General features: G+C 40.9%; 1 protein-coding gene across 1 annotated transcript in view; it reads left to right on the top strand.

The window, feature by feature from the left end:
• The window catches only part of PRMT8 (protein arginine methyltransferase 8), an 82,134-nt gene extending 65,658 nt beyond the window's left edge, over positions 1 to 16,476 (top strand). The window contains exons 9-11 of the mRNA XM_075722490.1: positions 8,935 to 9,085; positions 14,425 to 14,546; positions 16,393 to 16,476. Of these exons, the coding sequence (XP_075578605.1) occupies positions 8,935 to 9,085; positions 14,425 to 14,546; positions 16,393 to 16,476 (357 nt within the window). The remainder of the gene's footprint in view (positions 1 to 8,934; positions 9,086 to 14,424; positions 14,547 to 16,392) is intronic.
• The last annotated feature ends 1,349 nt before the right edge of the window (positions 16,477 to 17,825 follow it).

Here is a 17,825-nt window from a genome sequence, read left to right as displayed (position 1 = left end):
GGCACCTTGGGAGCAAAGTGGGTAATAACTACACAAGCAGAAACCACTCTCAATTCCAGAATCTGTCCCTAATCTCACAAACTGATCACTAAAAAAGAGAAAATTTTAAATGAAAGGCAGGAAGAAGGGAAGCTTTTGTTCAAGCTAGCAATATAGAAGCAGGAAAAACTGAGGCTGCATTTCTTTTTTTTTAATTTAATTTACTTTTGCACATGGTTTTATTTATATAAAGTGCATTTCCTTGATCCTGAAAATATTTGTGAATTCAGAGAATATTAGCCTAAGAAAACAATTGAGAATTAACAAAGCAATAATTTTTAATTATTGAAATGTTTTATTATAGCATTTCAAGATGGCACAGCTTATTCATATCGCAAAGGGATTTTTTTAGGGGTGTATTTAACCCAAACCCAGCTAACTTAGGGTGCCTAACAGATGAGTCTGGGTTCCCTGTCAGTAGATGGACTAGTCACTAGATGCATTCCTAACAGACCAGTCAGAACCCTATGCTTCTGCAGTTATTTCAATTCCCAATTTAGATGCTCTAAAGTGTTCTACAAAATCAGCAAAATAAGACATCAACCCCTGCATGCTATGTAACCATGACACTAATCTAGAATGCTGGAGACTTGAGTAAAATTTCCTTATTTCTACTCTTCAGAAATTGGATGCAACCAAAGTCTTGAACCCTTCAAGGAACTCTAGCCACTAAGCCACAGGTGCACTGGGGGCAGTGCATGCAGGGAATACAGCATCTTCTCTGTTGTGGAAGCAATTCACTTTTGAACAATCTCTTAAATATATCCCAGGGGCATAGGAATTTTCTTGGCAAGTAGGAGTCCTCTGTTTAAATTCCAAACCAGATCAGCCAGGGAGGATAGTGGGACCAAACCACCAGAGTCAATAACTGATTTCAGGAAAAGTGTACAAGTGTCCTCCTGAGCACCTACTGCTTTCAGTAACATAGCCTGAAAAAATGGAAAGGTTTGTTTCAAACTCAGTAAAACAGTTGTGTTTTCTTCTCTAATCCCCTTGCATATTAGAGAAATACAAATGGGTTTGGGTTGACCCGAAACTCTTTTCTCTATGTTAATTGTGATTTGGTGTCAGCACCAGAGACTACAATAACAATAAATCAGTTGTTCACACAGCTGTAGAAAAACCTGCAATGAGAGAGTGGCTAAAACTCACAACACCAAACAAGAATCAAGAACATGCCACATCCAGTTTATAATAAAAAATACTGTTGGACTTCCCTGAATATCCTCCCCTATCCAGCTACAGAGAAAGAACAAAGAAATAAATATGCCTTTATGCTCCCATTTGTCCCACACTTTCCAGGAACAGTTTAAAGCTCCTGCAGGTCACACACCACTTTAAGATTACATAGTTTAATGCTACTTAAAGCACAAACTGCCTTTCCTGCACAAAAAAATTTATGCAACGTTCTTGTTTATCAGAGAACATAGCATAATAGCAAAAAAGCATTGACCCAAATGCTCAAATATCCAGTTCTTTGAGAAATTTCCGCTGTTTTGGAAATATCATGATTCACCTGTATGAACTCTTATTTCAAAGGACTTGCAGAATTTTCTGTGAGGCACTTGTCTGTGAGCTTCAATGAGTTCCATGTTCTTCTTCCATCTTCACCCATGAGGTTTAGGACATGGCATTCCTCATGAGACTATTCTCTTGCTCCCCTGCAACTTCAGTGAACTCCCTAATCACATTCCTTTCGTAGAATCATAGAATCGTTTAGGTTGGAAAAGACATTTAAGATCATCCAGTACAACCATTAAACGAACATTACCAAGTCCACCACTAAACCAATTAAGGGTAGAGTAGCAATTTCATGTTTCCTGGCTTGGTGGCTGGATTATTTGTAACGAAAGTAAAAACTAGGAATCATTAAGGTTGGAAAGGACCTCTAAGATCATCATTCCAATCATCAACCCAACACCATCATGCCCACTAAACCATGTCCCAAAGTGCCACGCCTACCTGTTTTTTGAATGCTGCCAGGGATAGTGACTCCACCACCACTCTGGGCAGCCTGTTCCGATGCTTGACTACCCTTTCCGTGAAGAAATTTCTCCTAATATCCAATCTAAACCTCCCCTGGCGCAGCTTGAGCCCATTTCCTCTCATCCTGTCGCTAACTACGTGGGAGAAGAGACCAATACCCGCCTCGCTGCAACCTGCTTTCAGGTAGTTGTAGAGAGCAATAAGGTCTCCCTTCAGCCTCCTCTTCTCCAAACTAAACAACCCCAGTTCCCTCAGCCACTCCTCATAAGACCTGTGCTCCAGACCCTTCACCAGCTTCATTGCCCTTCTCTGGACACACTCCAGCACCTCAATGTCTTTCTTGTATTGAGGGGCCCAAAACTGGACAGAGTATTCCAGGTGCGGCCTCACCAGTGCCAAGTACAGGGGACAATCACCTCCCTGCTCCTGCTGGCCACACTATTTCTGATACAAGGCAGGATGCTGTTGGCCTTCTTGGCCACCTGGGCACACTGCTGGCTCATGTTCAGCTGGCTGTCAACCAACACCCCCAGGTCCTTTTAGGCCAGGCAGCTTTCCAGCCACTCTTCCCCAAGCCTGTAGTGTTGCATGGGGTTGTTGTGACCCAAGTGCAGGACCTGGCACTTGGCCTTGTTAAACCTCATATGGTTGGCCTCGGCTTATAAGTCCAGCCTGTCCAGGTCCCTCTGCAGGGCCATCCTACCCTTGAGCAGATTGACACGACCACCCAGTTTGGTGTCATCTGCAAACTTACTGAGGGCACACTCAATCCCCTCATCCAGATCATTGATAAAGATATTAAACAAGACTGGCCCCAAAACAGAGCCGTGGGGAACACCACTCGTGACCGGCTGCCAACTGGACTTAACTCCATTCACCGCTACTCTCTGGGCTCGACCACCCAACCAGTTTTTTACCCAGCGAAGAGTATGCCCATCCAAGCCATGAGCCACGAGCTTCCTATGGAGAATGCTGTGGGAGACGGTGCCAAAGGTTTTGCTGAAGTCCCCAGGTAGATGACAGCCACAGCCTTTCCTTCATCCGCCAGGCAGGTCACCAGGTCATAGAAGAAGATCAGGTTGGTCAAGCAGGATGTGCCTTTCATGAACCCATGCTGGCTGGGCCCGATCCCCTGGTTGGCCTGCACATGCCTGTTGAGCGCACTCAAGATGAAACGCTCCATAATCTTTCCCAGCACCGAGGTCAGTCTGACAGGCCTGTAGTTCCCTGGGTGCTCCTTCCAGCCCTTCCTGTAGATGGGCATCACATTGGCAAGCCTCCAGTCATCAGGGACCTCCCCTGTTAAACAGGACTGCTGACAGATAATGGGAAGTGGCTTGTTGAGCCACTATGGCTCTGCCAGCTCCCTCAATACTCTCGGGTGGGTCCCATCCAGCCCCATAGACTTGTGAGCATCCAGGTGGCGTAGCAGGTCATTAACTGCTTCCTCCTGGACTATGAGGGCTCCATTCTGCTCCCTGTCCCTGTCTTCCAGCTCAGGGGGCTGAGTACCCTGGGGATGACTGGTTTGGCTATTAAAGACAGAGGCAAAGAAGGCATTAAGTACCTCAGCCTTTTCCTCGTCCTTAGTGACAATGTTCCCCCCCCCTATCCAGAAAAGGATGGAGATTCTCCTTGGCTCTCTTTTTATCTTTGATGTACTTATAAAAACATTTTTTACCATCTTTTACAACAGTGGCCAGATTGAGTTCTAGCTGGGCTTTTGCTTTTGTAATTTCCTCCCTGCATAGCCTAACGAGATCCCTGTACTCTTCCTGAGTTGCCTGCCCCTTTTTCCAAAGGCGGTAGAGTCTCCTTTTTTCCCTGAGTCCCAGCAAAAGCTCCCTGTTCAGCCAGGCCCGTCATCTTCCCCGCCAGCTGGTCTTACAGCACATGGGGACAGCCCACTCCTGCGCCCTTAAGACTTCCTTCTTGAAGAAGGCCCAGCCTTCCTGGACCCCTTTGCCCTTCAGGACTGCCTCCCATGGGACTTTCTCCCAGCTTCTCCTAAAGTAAAGCAAGAGGCACCTATGCCACTCATTTTTCATCTTTCTTCAAACACTGCTCTTTTTTTCTCATTTTTCTTCTCTACTCTTTTCTCCACATGAAAATCTCCCTTCTTTTTCCTAAGTGACTTTCCCTGTCACACTTTCCTTTCCAACAGTTCTCCCCACAGTCTTTCCTTTCAGCATCCTCAGATTTAACTCTGCCTATTCCATGTGTCGTCCCCCCCCACCCCAAAAAAAAAAAAACCAAAAACCAAACCAAACAACACCCTAGTAATTTTCAGGCATTTCCTTCCATGCCAACAGGAAAAGATGGCAGAAGAGGGGCCCTGGCAGGAGGCTGAGGTCTCTGTTATCTAGAAGCCACAGCTACACTTGCTTCCCTGTTATTTCATCTAACAGAAAACCAGCATATGCTGCAATATCTAGTCAAAATAAACTCAGATACTCCATTCTTCCTTTCACTGCTCCCCCGAAACACCCAGAATTTAATGTTTCTTCTCTCCCGACATTAGTACTGTTAGTTCTCTGCACTCTTTAAAAAGAAAGAAAAAAGAAAAATAATTTTCTTTTGGAAAAGTGAATGTGTTTTGGGGGCTGACTATCGCATTCAGTGTTCCCTTCACATCTGTATGCATGTGTGCAACTGACAATATAGGTAATTTTCTCAGTGCTTGTCAGAAAAGAGGGTTTGGCTCTTTCTCCTTTCCCTAGCAATTAGTTTTACTTCTCAGCCTTCAGATCAATCCTTTTCCTGAAGCTGCTTGTACCAATGCCACCCATCCTCCAGTGTCTACATCAGTTCAGCACCTTTACCCCTGCTATGATTAGCACTGCCTTCACTATCACATCCTATGTTGGCATGTCCATTTCCCTCTTTGTCCAAACCAAGACAGCTGGTGCAATTGGAGAGAGGAAGGGAGGAAAAACCCCAATATTGAATCCAAAAACAAACAAAAAACCCCACCAAGACCAGACATTCACTGATATTTGAATCTTTAACTTACCTCCATGCTCACACAATCCTAGCTGAGTAAACTGACTGGCTGGGAAGGGGATCAGAAAAGAGGTGTGGTGGCACTCTAGAAGCAACCTTAATTACGGTTTGCATGAGGAAACAACAGGTCAGGCAGCAAGTCAGCATTTTTCCCATCAGCAAACCTGATTCAGGGCTGTTTCTCTCATTAGTTATGTTGCCTTCAGCTAGGGTGATACCATGCAAACAAGAAATACATAGCAGCTGGCAACACTGCATCTCAACCTCACTGTTATCATCCCTGTGATTCTAAATGATCTTCTATACATCATTTGCTCAGTCCTAAAGCAATTTGTGCTACAGGACAGCCCAAGAACCATTCTTTATGCAGTGAATGTAAAAACTGGACCTTTGTCTGTCTCTCTGGAACAGGGACATGTAGCATGGGATGTCTTATGGTCTTCCATGCAGTGTCAACCACAGTCTGGACCTCCTTATTTAGCTGATAATTCTGACACACTTATTGTTGCTCAGCTTAACACATTGGTGGTTTGACCCTGGCTGGATGCCAAGTGCCCACCAAAGCTGCTTTATTACTCCCTTTCTCAACTGGACAGGGGAGAGAAAATATAATGAAAAAGCTCATGGATCAAGGTAAGGACAGGGAGATCACTCAGCAGTTATCATCACAGGCAAAACAGACTCGACTTGGGGAAAATCAGTTTAATTTATTACCAATCAAAACTGAGTAGGAGAGGGGAGTGAGAACATGTGTAGGGTAATGAGAAATAAAAGCAAATCTTAAAACACCTTCCCCCTACCCCTCCTTTCTTCCCAGGCTCAACTACACTCCTGATTTTCTCTACCTCCTCCCCCCAAGCAGCGCAGGGGGACGGGGAATGGGGGTTGCAGTCAGTTCATCACGTTTGTCTCTGCTGCTCCTTCCTTCTCACGGGAGGACTCCGCACACTCCTGCTCCAGTGTGGGGTCCCACCCACGGGAGACAGTCCTCCACGAACTTCTCCAAAGTGGGTCCTTCCCATAGGCTACAGTTCTTCGTGAACTGCTCCAGCATGGGTCCCTTCCATGGGGTGCCGTCCTTCAGGAACAGAGTGCTCCAGTGTGGGTCCCCCACGGGGTCACAAGTCCTGCCAGCAAACCTGCTCCAGTGTGGGCTCCTCTCTCCCCATGGGTCCACAGGTCCTGCCAGGAGCCTGCTCCAGCGTGGGCTTCCCACAGGGTCACAGCCTCCTTCAGGCACATCCACCTGCTCCGGCATGGCATCCTCCACGGGCTGCAGGTGGATATCTGCTCCACTGTGGACCTCCGTGGGCTGCAGGGGGACTGCCTGCCTCACCATGGTCTTCATCACAGGCTGCAGGGGAATCTCTGCTCTGGTGCCTGGAGCACCTCCTCCCCCTCCTTCTTCACTGACCTTGGTGTCTGCAGGGTTTTCCTTTCACATATTCTCACTCCTCACTCCAGCTGCAGTTTGTGTCCCGGTGTTTTGGTTTTGGGTTTTTTTTTTTTTCCCTTCTTAAATATGTTACCACAGAGGCGCTACTGCTGTCGCTGATTGGCTTGGCTTTGGCCAGCAGACGGTCTGTCTTGGAGCCAGCTGGCATTGGCTCTATCGGACATGGGGGAATCTTCTAGCAGCTTCTCACAGAAGCCACCCCTGTAGACCCCCCCCCGCTACCAAAACCTTGGCATGCAAACCCGATACAACATTTTATTTTTTTAGTATAATTAAGAAATGTATTTTGATCAGATCCCTGCTAAACTATGTCTATTTTGTAGTTGTTTTTGAAATCTGGATGAAATCTGGGAAATCATTACTTTTCCATTTATTTTATGCAAAGATAGCATTTGTCCCCTGTACTGTTACCTGTAATTAACATTCAGTGAGCAGTGACATTTAATATAAGAATATATAGTAGCCACAGTACTATTCAAAGAGATCACCAAAACAGGATCAGGCCTATATCAAAACTATATTAAGTAATAAAAAAACCCCCACATTTGTCTCATATCTTGCATAGTAAAAAAAAAATGTTTCTGTCCTAAAAAAATGATTGCAAAAGTGACCACCATTTTATCCAGCAATTTGTTCAATATTTCTGAGACATTTCCACTAACTCCTCTAATAAAAATATTTACTACTGCTTTTGATTCCACTTTACCCTGCAGAGCCAACACAGCTCAGAGAGAGGGAGCGTTTTATGTGCCTCATCATTGGACTTAATTCACAATTTCCCCACAGTGATACCACTAAAAAGCCACCAAAAATTACAGAAATCTGCAGCTATCACCCACCAGTCCAGTCTAGCTTGTCAAAGCAAATTTTGCAGGCTGCTATGGAAGTCTGCCAGGAGACTTCAGAAATTCTTATTCCTAGTATGCTTTTTTCTTTTTATCTTCTTTTGAGGAAAAAAAAAAAAGTACATTTTAAGGCTATCCAGCTTTAAATGACCACTTATAAGCATGGGTCACTTATAAGCACTATAGTGACTCAGGGTGCCATTGCAAAGTAGTAGAATAATTTTCATTATGGTTAAGTTACTCTTGAACAATATTGCTAATCAGACAGGCCAAAACTATAGCTTGCTTAAATCGTCTTACGATAAGTTTTCTAAGTCTCAGAAACACATAGGTGGTCCATGCAAAGACCTCAGTAACTGAAATATGGCTGCATCTTTTGATGTCTATTTTTGCAGACATCTCTTAGATTATAGAATGCAATTGCTAAAGGAGCCCTCAACTGTGCCCTAAAAGAGGCTAAAAGAACCCTCTAATGGACATTCTAGACTCTGCTCTGTATTTTTGTAGTGTGAGTCTGAAGTAATGTGGTGAAATCAGTGATGCGATTCCTGGCTTATGTTGGTAGCGGAAATTTGGATTTCTGACTACAAAGCTTCTATTTCTCTGTATGCATGAGCAGTTTTGTTGTTAATACTGACTTTCCAAATAACAGAGAGAAAAATATTTTGGGGGTATCTGGCTTTTGCCAAGGACAATAAGGACAGTGAAGCCAGATAGTTAGGAGGATATCAGAAAGTGCACTGATAGGAAACATTTCCCATAGCATTAGAATACAATTAATAGTATTTCAGGCTTAGTATCCTCCCTATCATGATTACGTGTTTTGGAAACAACCCAGATAAAAGCAATACCAAGCTGGGAAAATCAGATCCATCTAAAAAACTCAGTTTAAGCCTTGAACAGTGAGATTAAATATTGATGGAAATAAGCAATCTTGAAGACTACATCATTGCTCCCAACTACTGCAATCAAGCCATAGCACGATTTACATGATTTGCTTCTGTCCAGTTCAAGAGTAAGATCCCTGTGCTTACTATTTGGAACTGGTTATCTGACACAGGACTAGAAAGCATTATCAGCAAAAAGCAGGCCCCTGTCATGCCTCAAATGTTTTGACTGCTTGACACAGTCAAAGCACATTCCCTTCAAGAGATGCTCAAATGAATCAGAAGTTTATTTTTATTAAAAACCCAACTCTGACATCTTTCCTCATGCTGACAGTCCCTGATGATGAAAGGTCTTAGAACTGGGACCTGTATCTCCACCTGTATCTCCATTTCAACATCCATTGTGCCTATATTTGTCAAAGCACGTTTTTACCTTGATTTCCTCCAGCTCCCGCAGCCCCTCCATGCATTCCCAAGGACACACACTGTTCTGTGAGTGGCCTCTCTTATCACACTCTCTCAACTTAGATAACTGGATCATTTGCTGATGATTTAATATATTCAAATGTACCATTGATTTCTTACAGTGTTAAAGGGCTGCCAGTTGTCTTTGTTGCTGATCATTAAATAAAATGCTTAAGTACATCACTTAACACTTACCATAGAGTCACAGACATGTGAATGCATGTAAATGTCTTTTTCTTTCTCCTCAAAACAGGAAGTAGATATTTATACAGTGAAGACTGAAGAATTGGCATTTACTTCTGCATTCTGCCTCCAAATTCAGCGTAATGATTACATTCATGCCTTGGTCACCTATTTTAATATCGAATTTACAAAGTGCCACAAGAAGATGGGATTTTCTACAGGTAATCTGTATTTCTTTTAATTTCATTTCTGTTGCTATCAGAATGTCAGTGCTACTGGTCAGATGGTGCATGGAAGTTTACTGTACCACCAGGTTTGAATTTAGTGATAAAAATTATTGTCACTTTGGGGGAGGTGAGCAGGATGGGGAAGGGACAACTGCTTGTAGGAATTCTGCAAAAACAGAGGCAGGATTTCAGAATGACTAACAAGTTCAGAGCTCAGCAGAAATTATGACCCAGGAGTTTATGCCCATCACCAGTTATATCTAAATCCTGTGTCAAGTTTCTCAGATTAGACAGGGAATTGTCAGCTCAGTGAGGAATAGCAGCTCTGCATCCTGGTTTCCCTCAAATCTGGATCTCAACAAAAGCTCTTTCTTGACTCAGAGTCTAGAACAGAACCATTGTTTTTTTTCCAAGATATAACTACACACATACTGCTTATGTAAATCGGCTCTAACAACCCAAATGTGAAACTCTAACTTACCTTGGTGAGCAGATATTTAAAGGAAGAACTCCATTCCTGTAAGGCATCATTTACCAGAGTGAATAAATCAGCCAGTGTTGCAAAAAATGTAAAAACTCATGACTGCTTTAATGTTAAGAACAACAAATTACAGTTTGTGCTGTAAAAATAAAAAAAACCCTCTTTTTTTCTCCCTTCACAGGAGCTCTTGGCTCTCTTATATGAGATTCAAAGCTCAAAGTACTTTGTTAAAATACTTATTTATATTTGATTCTAGAAGTATAACCATATGGATGATGTCATTTGGTGCCTCCTATTCTTATGTTTTTCAATAACTGTGTTTCCCTGGTCATTCTATAAATGTGTTATACTATAGTATTTCCTACACCATGATAGGCATCACAAAGTGTAGCTAGGGAGCCATGAACAACCTGTGAGACACTGCAGTGGTATCCTGAAGTGCTAATATTTCTGAGTTTGTGCTGAACAAAATTAGCTAAGGTGGAAAGCAGTTTAGGTTTTAGGCATTTGTTTTTTCCACAGAAGGCTGTTTTTTTCAGCAGAAGGCAACCCATTAATCTTCTAAAAGGTAATATAGTCAAACCTCCAGTTTTCTTTAAAAAATAGCTTTGAATGAAGGGTATAGTTACTGTGTCGTGATATTAACTGAAACCTACCTCAGTAAAGGAGGACTACTTATATTGCTAGAACTACATGAAAGGTCTTTTGTGTCATTGAGAATGTGGCTTCATCTGCAGAGGAATAATGGAATGTATTTCTGGTTTATGTGTGCATATGAACATACATGTTTTAAGAAACATCTATTGAATAGATTAGGATATTTGACTAATGTTTTCCAGTCAAATGTGTCCAATCAGCAAATCTGGCCCTCCAACCCAGCCATTCTTTGCTTGACTCTTAGACATCCCAGTGAACAGGCATCAAAAGTGGCAAGGAAAAGGATGTTACGTTATTGCAAGGAGTTGCTTGTCTGCAGAGCAGGCATAGACTTGCTCCAGTATCAGTATAGCAAAAGGTGGCTGGGATAAGGACTCTTCTTGCCTCTTAGGTGTATGGAATAAAGAGGACTCACTCAGGCACTTGGACTGAAAATGTTCTGCAAGCCCACCACGGCTTGACTTTCCTTAGCACATAGGAAGTGAGAACTTAAGGAGAGAGGTTAAACAGTATTAGAGAGAAGAGACTACATTTGACAAAAGCCTAGGGCAGATAGCAAGTTTGGCATAGTGTTTTTCTTACAGAGAGTTTTTTGCAGACCCACCTCAACTTGCAAATGTATGTACAAGGTATTTTGTGCCTACCTGTCATAAAAAAGAGGGGAAAGGAGTCACAGTCTCCAATATTTCTGAACCTCTATCAAGAATGGGGTTCATCAGCAATGCCTGAAAACCTAGCTTCTCTAAACTATCTGTAGCTCCCACAGGCTGCTAGTTCAGAGGTTCTGGATTCTTTCTCATACACTCCCATTCTAGGATCCTTTCAGCTTTGATGACTTGCACTTTCTCGTCATTCTTTCTGCAACTAGATCTCTTAGCTGCTGGTGGCTCAGCCTCTTTGGAGGCTTGCTTGGAGAGGCTTCCTGTGTCTACAAATTCTGTCTCCTGTGACTTGGCAAATGCTCCATTTCTCCTATTGAACGCTTTTCTTTGCTTTACTGCCAATTCTCTGAACATCTTACTTCAGTAACTAACTTCTCCAGCAGCCTTGTATGGCCCACCAAATAAAAAAGGTTAGATGTCACTGCATGCAAATGAGGAAGAGCTGCTAGCCAAATATCCATGCAAAGTCACATTCTTAAGATTTTTCAAGTCCATGCTCAAGTTGTTTGTGTGTTTTTGACACGGGCTTCTTCTAAAACCAAAGTTCACTCTGGCCGCCTTTGATGCGAATGAGGCTACAGCCATATCACCAATTATAGCAGAACTTGGGACCACTCTGAAGCCTGGGGAAATCAATTGGTTGTGATTCCTCTGAGCAGTACTTGGTCCAGGGTTTCCTCTGGGTCCCACGTGATGTGCCTCTAATTGCACTAAGACAAGTACTATTTATGTGGAGGGGTTAGTTGTTACTCAAAGTGTCTAAAATAATGGGAGAGGTACCTTGAAGCCATTGGATAAGTAGGTCTTTTATACCATGAAACTGATAGTACATGAGTCATGCCTCAGGATATGCCATGAGGACTACAGAACCTTAAACAAGTCCATAGGACCAGACAGGAGGCATCCAAGCATGCTGAGGGTGCTGGTCAATGTTATTGTAGGCTACCTCTAACATCTTTAAAAGGTCATGGTGATGGGGAAAGGTTCTTGATGATTAGGAAAAGGCAGCTATCACACCCATCTTCAAGAAGTACAATAAGCGGGATCCATGGAACTACAGGCCAGTCAACCTCACCTCAGTTCCTGTGAAGGTTATGACACAAATCCACCTGGAAACTATTTCCAGCTATATGACAGCCAAAAAGGTGATGGAGAACAGCTAGCGTGGATTTACCAAAGCCAATTATACCTGACCAACCTGACTGCCTTCTAGACAACTAGTTGTGTGGATGAGGGAAGATCAGTGGCTGTTGTATACCTTGACTTTAGCAAGGCCTTTTATATAACCTTGCATAGCTCCTTACAGCTATCTTGGGGAGATACAGACTGGATAAGTGAACAATAACATGGGTGAAAAATTTGCTCAAAATGTGTCAGTCAGCAAAGTCAAACCAGAGGCCAGTTATCAGTAGCATCCCACAGGTGACCAACAGTGAGGTCAATATTGTTCCACAACTTTATTAATGACCTGGATGATGGGACAGAGTGTACTCTCAACAAATTTGTTGATGATCCCAAACTGGGAGGAGCATTGGCTGGAGAGAACGGGCTGCTATTTAGAGACACCTACACGGATTCAAAATGGGCTGATGAGAACCTTATAAAGTTCAGCAACACCAAACACAATGTTCTGCAGCTGGGACCAAACAACTCCATGCTGTTGCTTGGGCCAAGTGGATAGAAATCACCTTTATTGGAAAAGACTCTTGGATTCTGGTGAGCAACAAACTGAACATGAGTCAGGAGTATGCCTTTGCAGCAAATCTGGCCAATCATCCTGAACTGTATTAGCATGAGTGTAGACAGGAGGTTGAGGGGAGTGGTTCTCTGCCTCTATTCAGCACATCATGATAAGGTAGGTGCAGAACAAGTTAATCCATAAAAAAGTCATTTGGCCTTCTGTAACTGAAGAAATAGACACCACTGTCTAGAAGACTGGTCTGGATTCTCAGCTAGTGTCTGTTGGCAAAGCTCTACTGAATTCAGTAAAATATCCAAGTTTGTAGGACAGGAGGAAGTGCCACTTCATTGATATATCATTTTTTTAATTACGAAGAAAATAAGTGTGTGATTTGGAGTGGACTTGAAGACCTGTGCCTACATTACACACACACCCCCTGTTTGTGGAGCACAAGTTTCCAGATATGTCAGGCTTTTCTAAGGAAGATAGCTCTGCATAAGGGCATGTGCCCATGTACATGTGTGTGTACAAGATAGCAGTTATGATTTAAAATGTAAGTTCAGTTTAGTTGTGGTCTAACATGTTTTCAGTCAGGAATTTTACAGAGGTATGTCCAAATGGAAAACAGATTCTGGATCTGAACTTCTGCAAGAAGATCTCTCCATTCAGCAATGGAGATTAACAGTCATTAAAACTGTCTAGACACATAGACAGGAATTATCTGTCTTTATTATACTTTTCCTTTGGAAGATATCAGTTTGCCAGTACAGTTTCTGACAAAAGTTTGTATCAGCCTTCTGATTCTAGAATTTTGGAAAAAAAAGAACTGTTAAAAATTCCTGTCCTGACAGTTTTAAAACAAGCTTCATTATTTCCCCAGTCACAAACAATTTCTAAAGCCAAATATTTTTTTGAAACATTGATGTTCAAATGAAATTAGATCATTTTTTTTTATTAAGCAGTGTTAAGATAAGCATGATTCAATACAGTGGGCCCATGTCTGCATCAAAAAAGTGATTGGGGAAACAAATGGAAGAAAAATAAATTTATCAGAGGTTTTTTTCTGAAGTCAGGAGGTCTCTGAACTTGTACAGCTATTCTTAGGTTCCTAGATGCCTTTAACTGCAAGAATGCTAGGAACAAGAAGTAACCAATGCAAGTTCATTAGGCACTGCTCAAAGATTTGAATTTAAATCAGAAATAAAAATAAATAAGTAAAATAAAAACCTGAAATAGCAGAAGGTCATCTAAGTGATTCTGCTAAGCAAGAATAGAAATTAATTTAGACCAGTATCCATCTCTGGCAAATTACCTATAGCATATGCCTTTAAAAAGTCCAAAACCAGGTCAAGGGGCAAGAGCCCTTTCCTCAGCTGTATCATCCTGGAGACTATAAAATCTGTTGTTCTGGGATCATGAGTCAAAGGTTTCATCTGTGTCATTGTGATTAATAGTTTTTGATGAACTTTTCTTTCATGGTTTTGTGTAATTATTTTTTGAACTAATTTAGACTTCTGACTTTCAAAGCACTTAGTGGTAAAGATTTCCCCAATTTGAATGTGTGTGGGTTGAAAGGAAAGCATCAAAAAAGTGCCTGTCATGCCCAGTAACCCCCTTTGTGGAATCCTTCTTGCTGGGTGTGATTCACATCTGACATATTCCAGTAAAAATCAGAAGACAACCCACTGACAGTCAACAGAATTTTGTTGTTGTAAAGCATGTTTGCTAATATAGTATATAAGTTAAAGCATTCTATGACAAGAAAAGCTTTTCTCAATTGTTCCCAAGTCTTCATTTGATTTGTAAGACAAAGATGAAATTTCTATAAATAATACCTGTATATACTTTTTAGCACCTGATGCTCCCTATACTCACTGGAAGCAAACTGTCTTCTACTTAGAGGACTATTTAACTGTGAGACGAGGAGAAGAAATCTATGGAACTATATCCATGAAACCAAATGCAAAAAATGTGGTGAGTCAGCATCACTGATTCTAATTCCAATTCTATTGATCACAAACTATAATCAACAGTAAATAAAATGCATATAAGTAAAACAATGAACATGCTAAAGGTTCTAAATTCATGTGTATTAGTAAGAGCTCTAGTCACAGTTTCACCAAAGCTGGTGACAGCAATGATAATGCAGTGCTAATGTTACAGAACTCAGCCCACAAACAAGCTAGCAGGGGAAGGAAGAAATGATTCAAGTACATCACCAAGTCAGCTGCCCTCTGCAGTCAGCTTGGCTCACATTTTGTAACACAAGTAGGCAAGGACCTCTTCATACTGTCACTAAAATCAGAGGTAAGATCCCTTCTGCCAACACAGGATGCTCAAGAGTAAGTATTTCAGTTCCATATCTATAGCCAGATTTCCCACTCAGTGCCCAAGAACTCTCCTTTAGAAAATGAAGTAACAGATTTCAGCTGAACGTCTGTTATGAACTCACTGATCAAATGTACTTGAACTCACTAAACAAGTGATATGGTTGTTTAAAAATTGTGGCTTTCCACAGAAAATACAGATGTTTTATTTAAGACTAAAGTTAAAGCATGATGGGTATCACACTCCCATGACTGGTGAAAACTTCCTCAATTTCTCTGCTATGGGCTGAATCCCTCACCAAGTACGTCAGTTATTTAATGCTTCTTTTAACTTGTAAGGAGACTGAGAGACATGGTCTGATGGACAACCTATGCCTGCATAGAAGAGCAAGACATGAGAACTATGGCTTCTGGGAGAAATAGTGGCACCATTTTCTGCCAGAAACCTTGAGCAGAATCTCTTCATTTTCTATTACAACACACAGCCATTAAAATAACCTGGTTATAATCTGTCCATGTAGTTGTTTATAACTGTTGAAATATTGCATTTGTTGACTGCAGCAAATCTTAACATTTCATTGCCTTCCTTTTTTGCATTACTTTTCCTTTTTTGTACCAAATACAGATTGGATATGGTTTTCATAGAAGTGTTGATACAGGGGAAGAAATAAACACAAAATAAACTTGGCATTAAAACAAACACATTCACTCCTGAAGCTACCACTTGCTATGAAAGTAGAAGAAAATAGTCTGTTTCCCACATTTATGTTGTCCTTGGGGGACTGGAACATTTTCTTTTGGGTTGAATGTGTCAATTTTCTTTTGAGGGAAAAATGAAGAAATTATTTCAAATTTCTTTGCACAGCAGTAAGCACTTGAATGCAGATTTAGGTGCTAAAATTAATGTGTTATTGATAGTTACCATAAGACAGAAAGACCACCTTGGTTCAAAAGGATTTGTTAATGCTTTGTTCTTCTGAAACATGAAGCCTTTCAAAAGCTTGTAGAGAGACAGCTTTGTTTTGTAGGGCTATGTAGTGCTTCTTTCCAACAAACATGTCATTATAAGATAAAGAATGACTGAGGGCTTCTCTACAATGGGAAGTTTACTAGATCTATTCTGAAATAACTCCTAGTGTGAAAGTCCTTTACCCTAGATTAAGAGCATCTCAATGGAAGATACCCTTTAAAAATTGTTACAGAATACACATGATAGCACAGCATTTCAAAAGCTTCCTAGTTGTAACCAGGACATTAAATCAGCCTTAAGAAGAATACACAAATATGCCCTACACATAGATTGCATGGTGAATGCTATTACACATACTATATCCTGCTTTTTCAGTGTTAGCAACATTTAAAAACAAAAGAAGTTAAAAACCACAGTAGGTAACTCTTGAATCTGGAGGTCTTTTCAACCTGAGGAATGATAACTGAATTCATACACTAAACTTACAGTGTTACTTACATGTTACATTTAAATCTTTTTACAGCGTGACCTGGATTTCACAGTAGACTTGGATTTTAAAGGACAGCTATGTGAAATGTCAGTATCTAATGACTACAAAATGCGCTAGCAAGAAACCTTTCAGAGAGATGAAAAGGAGAATTTTATCAAGTCCTGAACTGCTGAACTTCAAGCTAGGAACAACCGTTCACAAGATTATTATATTAAATACTAGAATGTTTACTCTGATGGAAAGTGGTAACCTGATCCTTCTTGCAGATAGTACAGGGGGCTGGGATCCCACTGTGAATGTACAGTATATGGAACTGTAGCTTTTTTCAAACACACAGGAAAAATAAGCAACAGTCTTGAGTATTCTGGTTAACTTTAGGATGGCAGAAGATGCATATACAAATTGTACTACTTACGTGAATTTCTGGTTCTTCCAAGCTTTGCATGTTAAAGATGATTAGGGCAGTTTTCTTACTATGAAAGACCGCTACAGCACATTACTGTGATAGTATTACTGGACTTATATTCAATATAAATGAATATATATATAATACATGAGAAAAAATGTCATTTCATAATAGGACTTTGTTCTGTGATTATTTAATTCTCATTATGCACTTATGGAAAGATAATGATGTTACCTCTGGCACTACTCTAGGCAGTGATATATTCCATTAACTGTCCAAAGTTATAGCTTTGGTAAATATTCCATGCAAAGTGTAGATAAGAGCCGGACATTTACAGAAAGTTCAACAATTATCTTTTTGAATGTCCTTTGGAAAATGTGGACCATTACTTTTAAAATTCACATTCACAATTGGATGTCTGTCAGAGCTTTAAAAAAACATTAGCTTTTTATCCTTGAAAATATTCTGTGGTGAGTTTTTATAGCTGGATTTTGCATGAGACCTTCTGAAATCAGACACCTACTATTTAAATGTGATGAATGCAAAGTCTCTGAAATGGTGGGTAATTCATGTTTCTTGGCCATGCCATATTTCAGTTCTTTACAAGTTTCTTAATACAAAATAATTTTTTAAAAAAAAGGAATTAGTGTTTCCTTTTGGTGATGTTTTAGAAAGTTTTAAATTGCAAATACTATTCTCAAGAGTGCAGTGATTTGCAGGAACAAGCTTATGTCTTTCAAAAATATCTATGGCTTCTGATATTACTAAGATGGCTGTAGCTTCCCCATCCCCTTACACCCCTTGTTTTTCTTACAATATCTCCTGCTTATAGTTAAAATATTAACTGCTTATGATTCTTTATAGGTATGTATCAAGTCTTTTTACTGTATGAATGTTGACCATTTAATCACATGTAATTCATCAAAAACTGCATCATTGGTCCTATCTACCCATTTTCCAGTCTGTCTGGCATTAGGCACTAAATCATGTTCCATCATGTATTGGATGACATTGACTAGTTTTTTGCCTAGAAATCTTTCTAATCCTCTGCAAATAAAGC

The sequence above is a fragment of the Pelecanus crispus genome, chromosome 1, assembly GCF_030463565.1.
Source record: "Pelecanus crispus isolate bPelCri1 chromosome 1, bPelCri1.pri, whole genome shotgun sequence".
In the NCBI taxonomy this organism is placed as follows: Eukaryota; Metazoa; Chordata; class Aves; order Pelecaniformes; family Pelecanidae; genus Pelecanus; species Pelecanus crispus.
The sequence above is the reverse complement of the archived record's forward strand: the minus strand, read 5'-3'. Positions and strand labels throughout refer to the sequence as shown.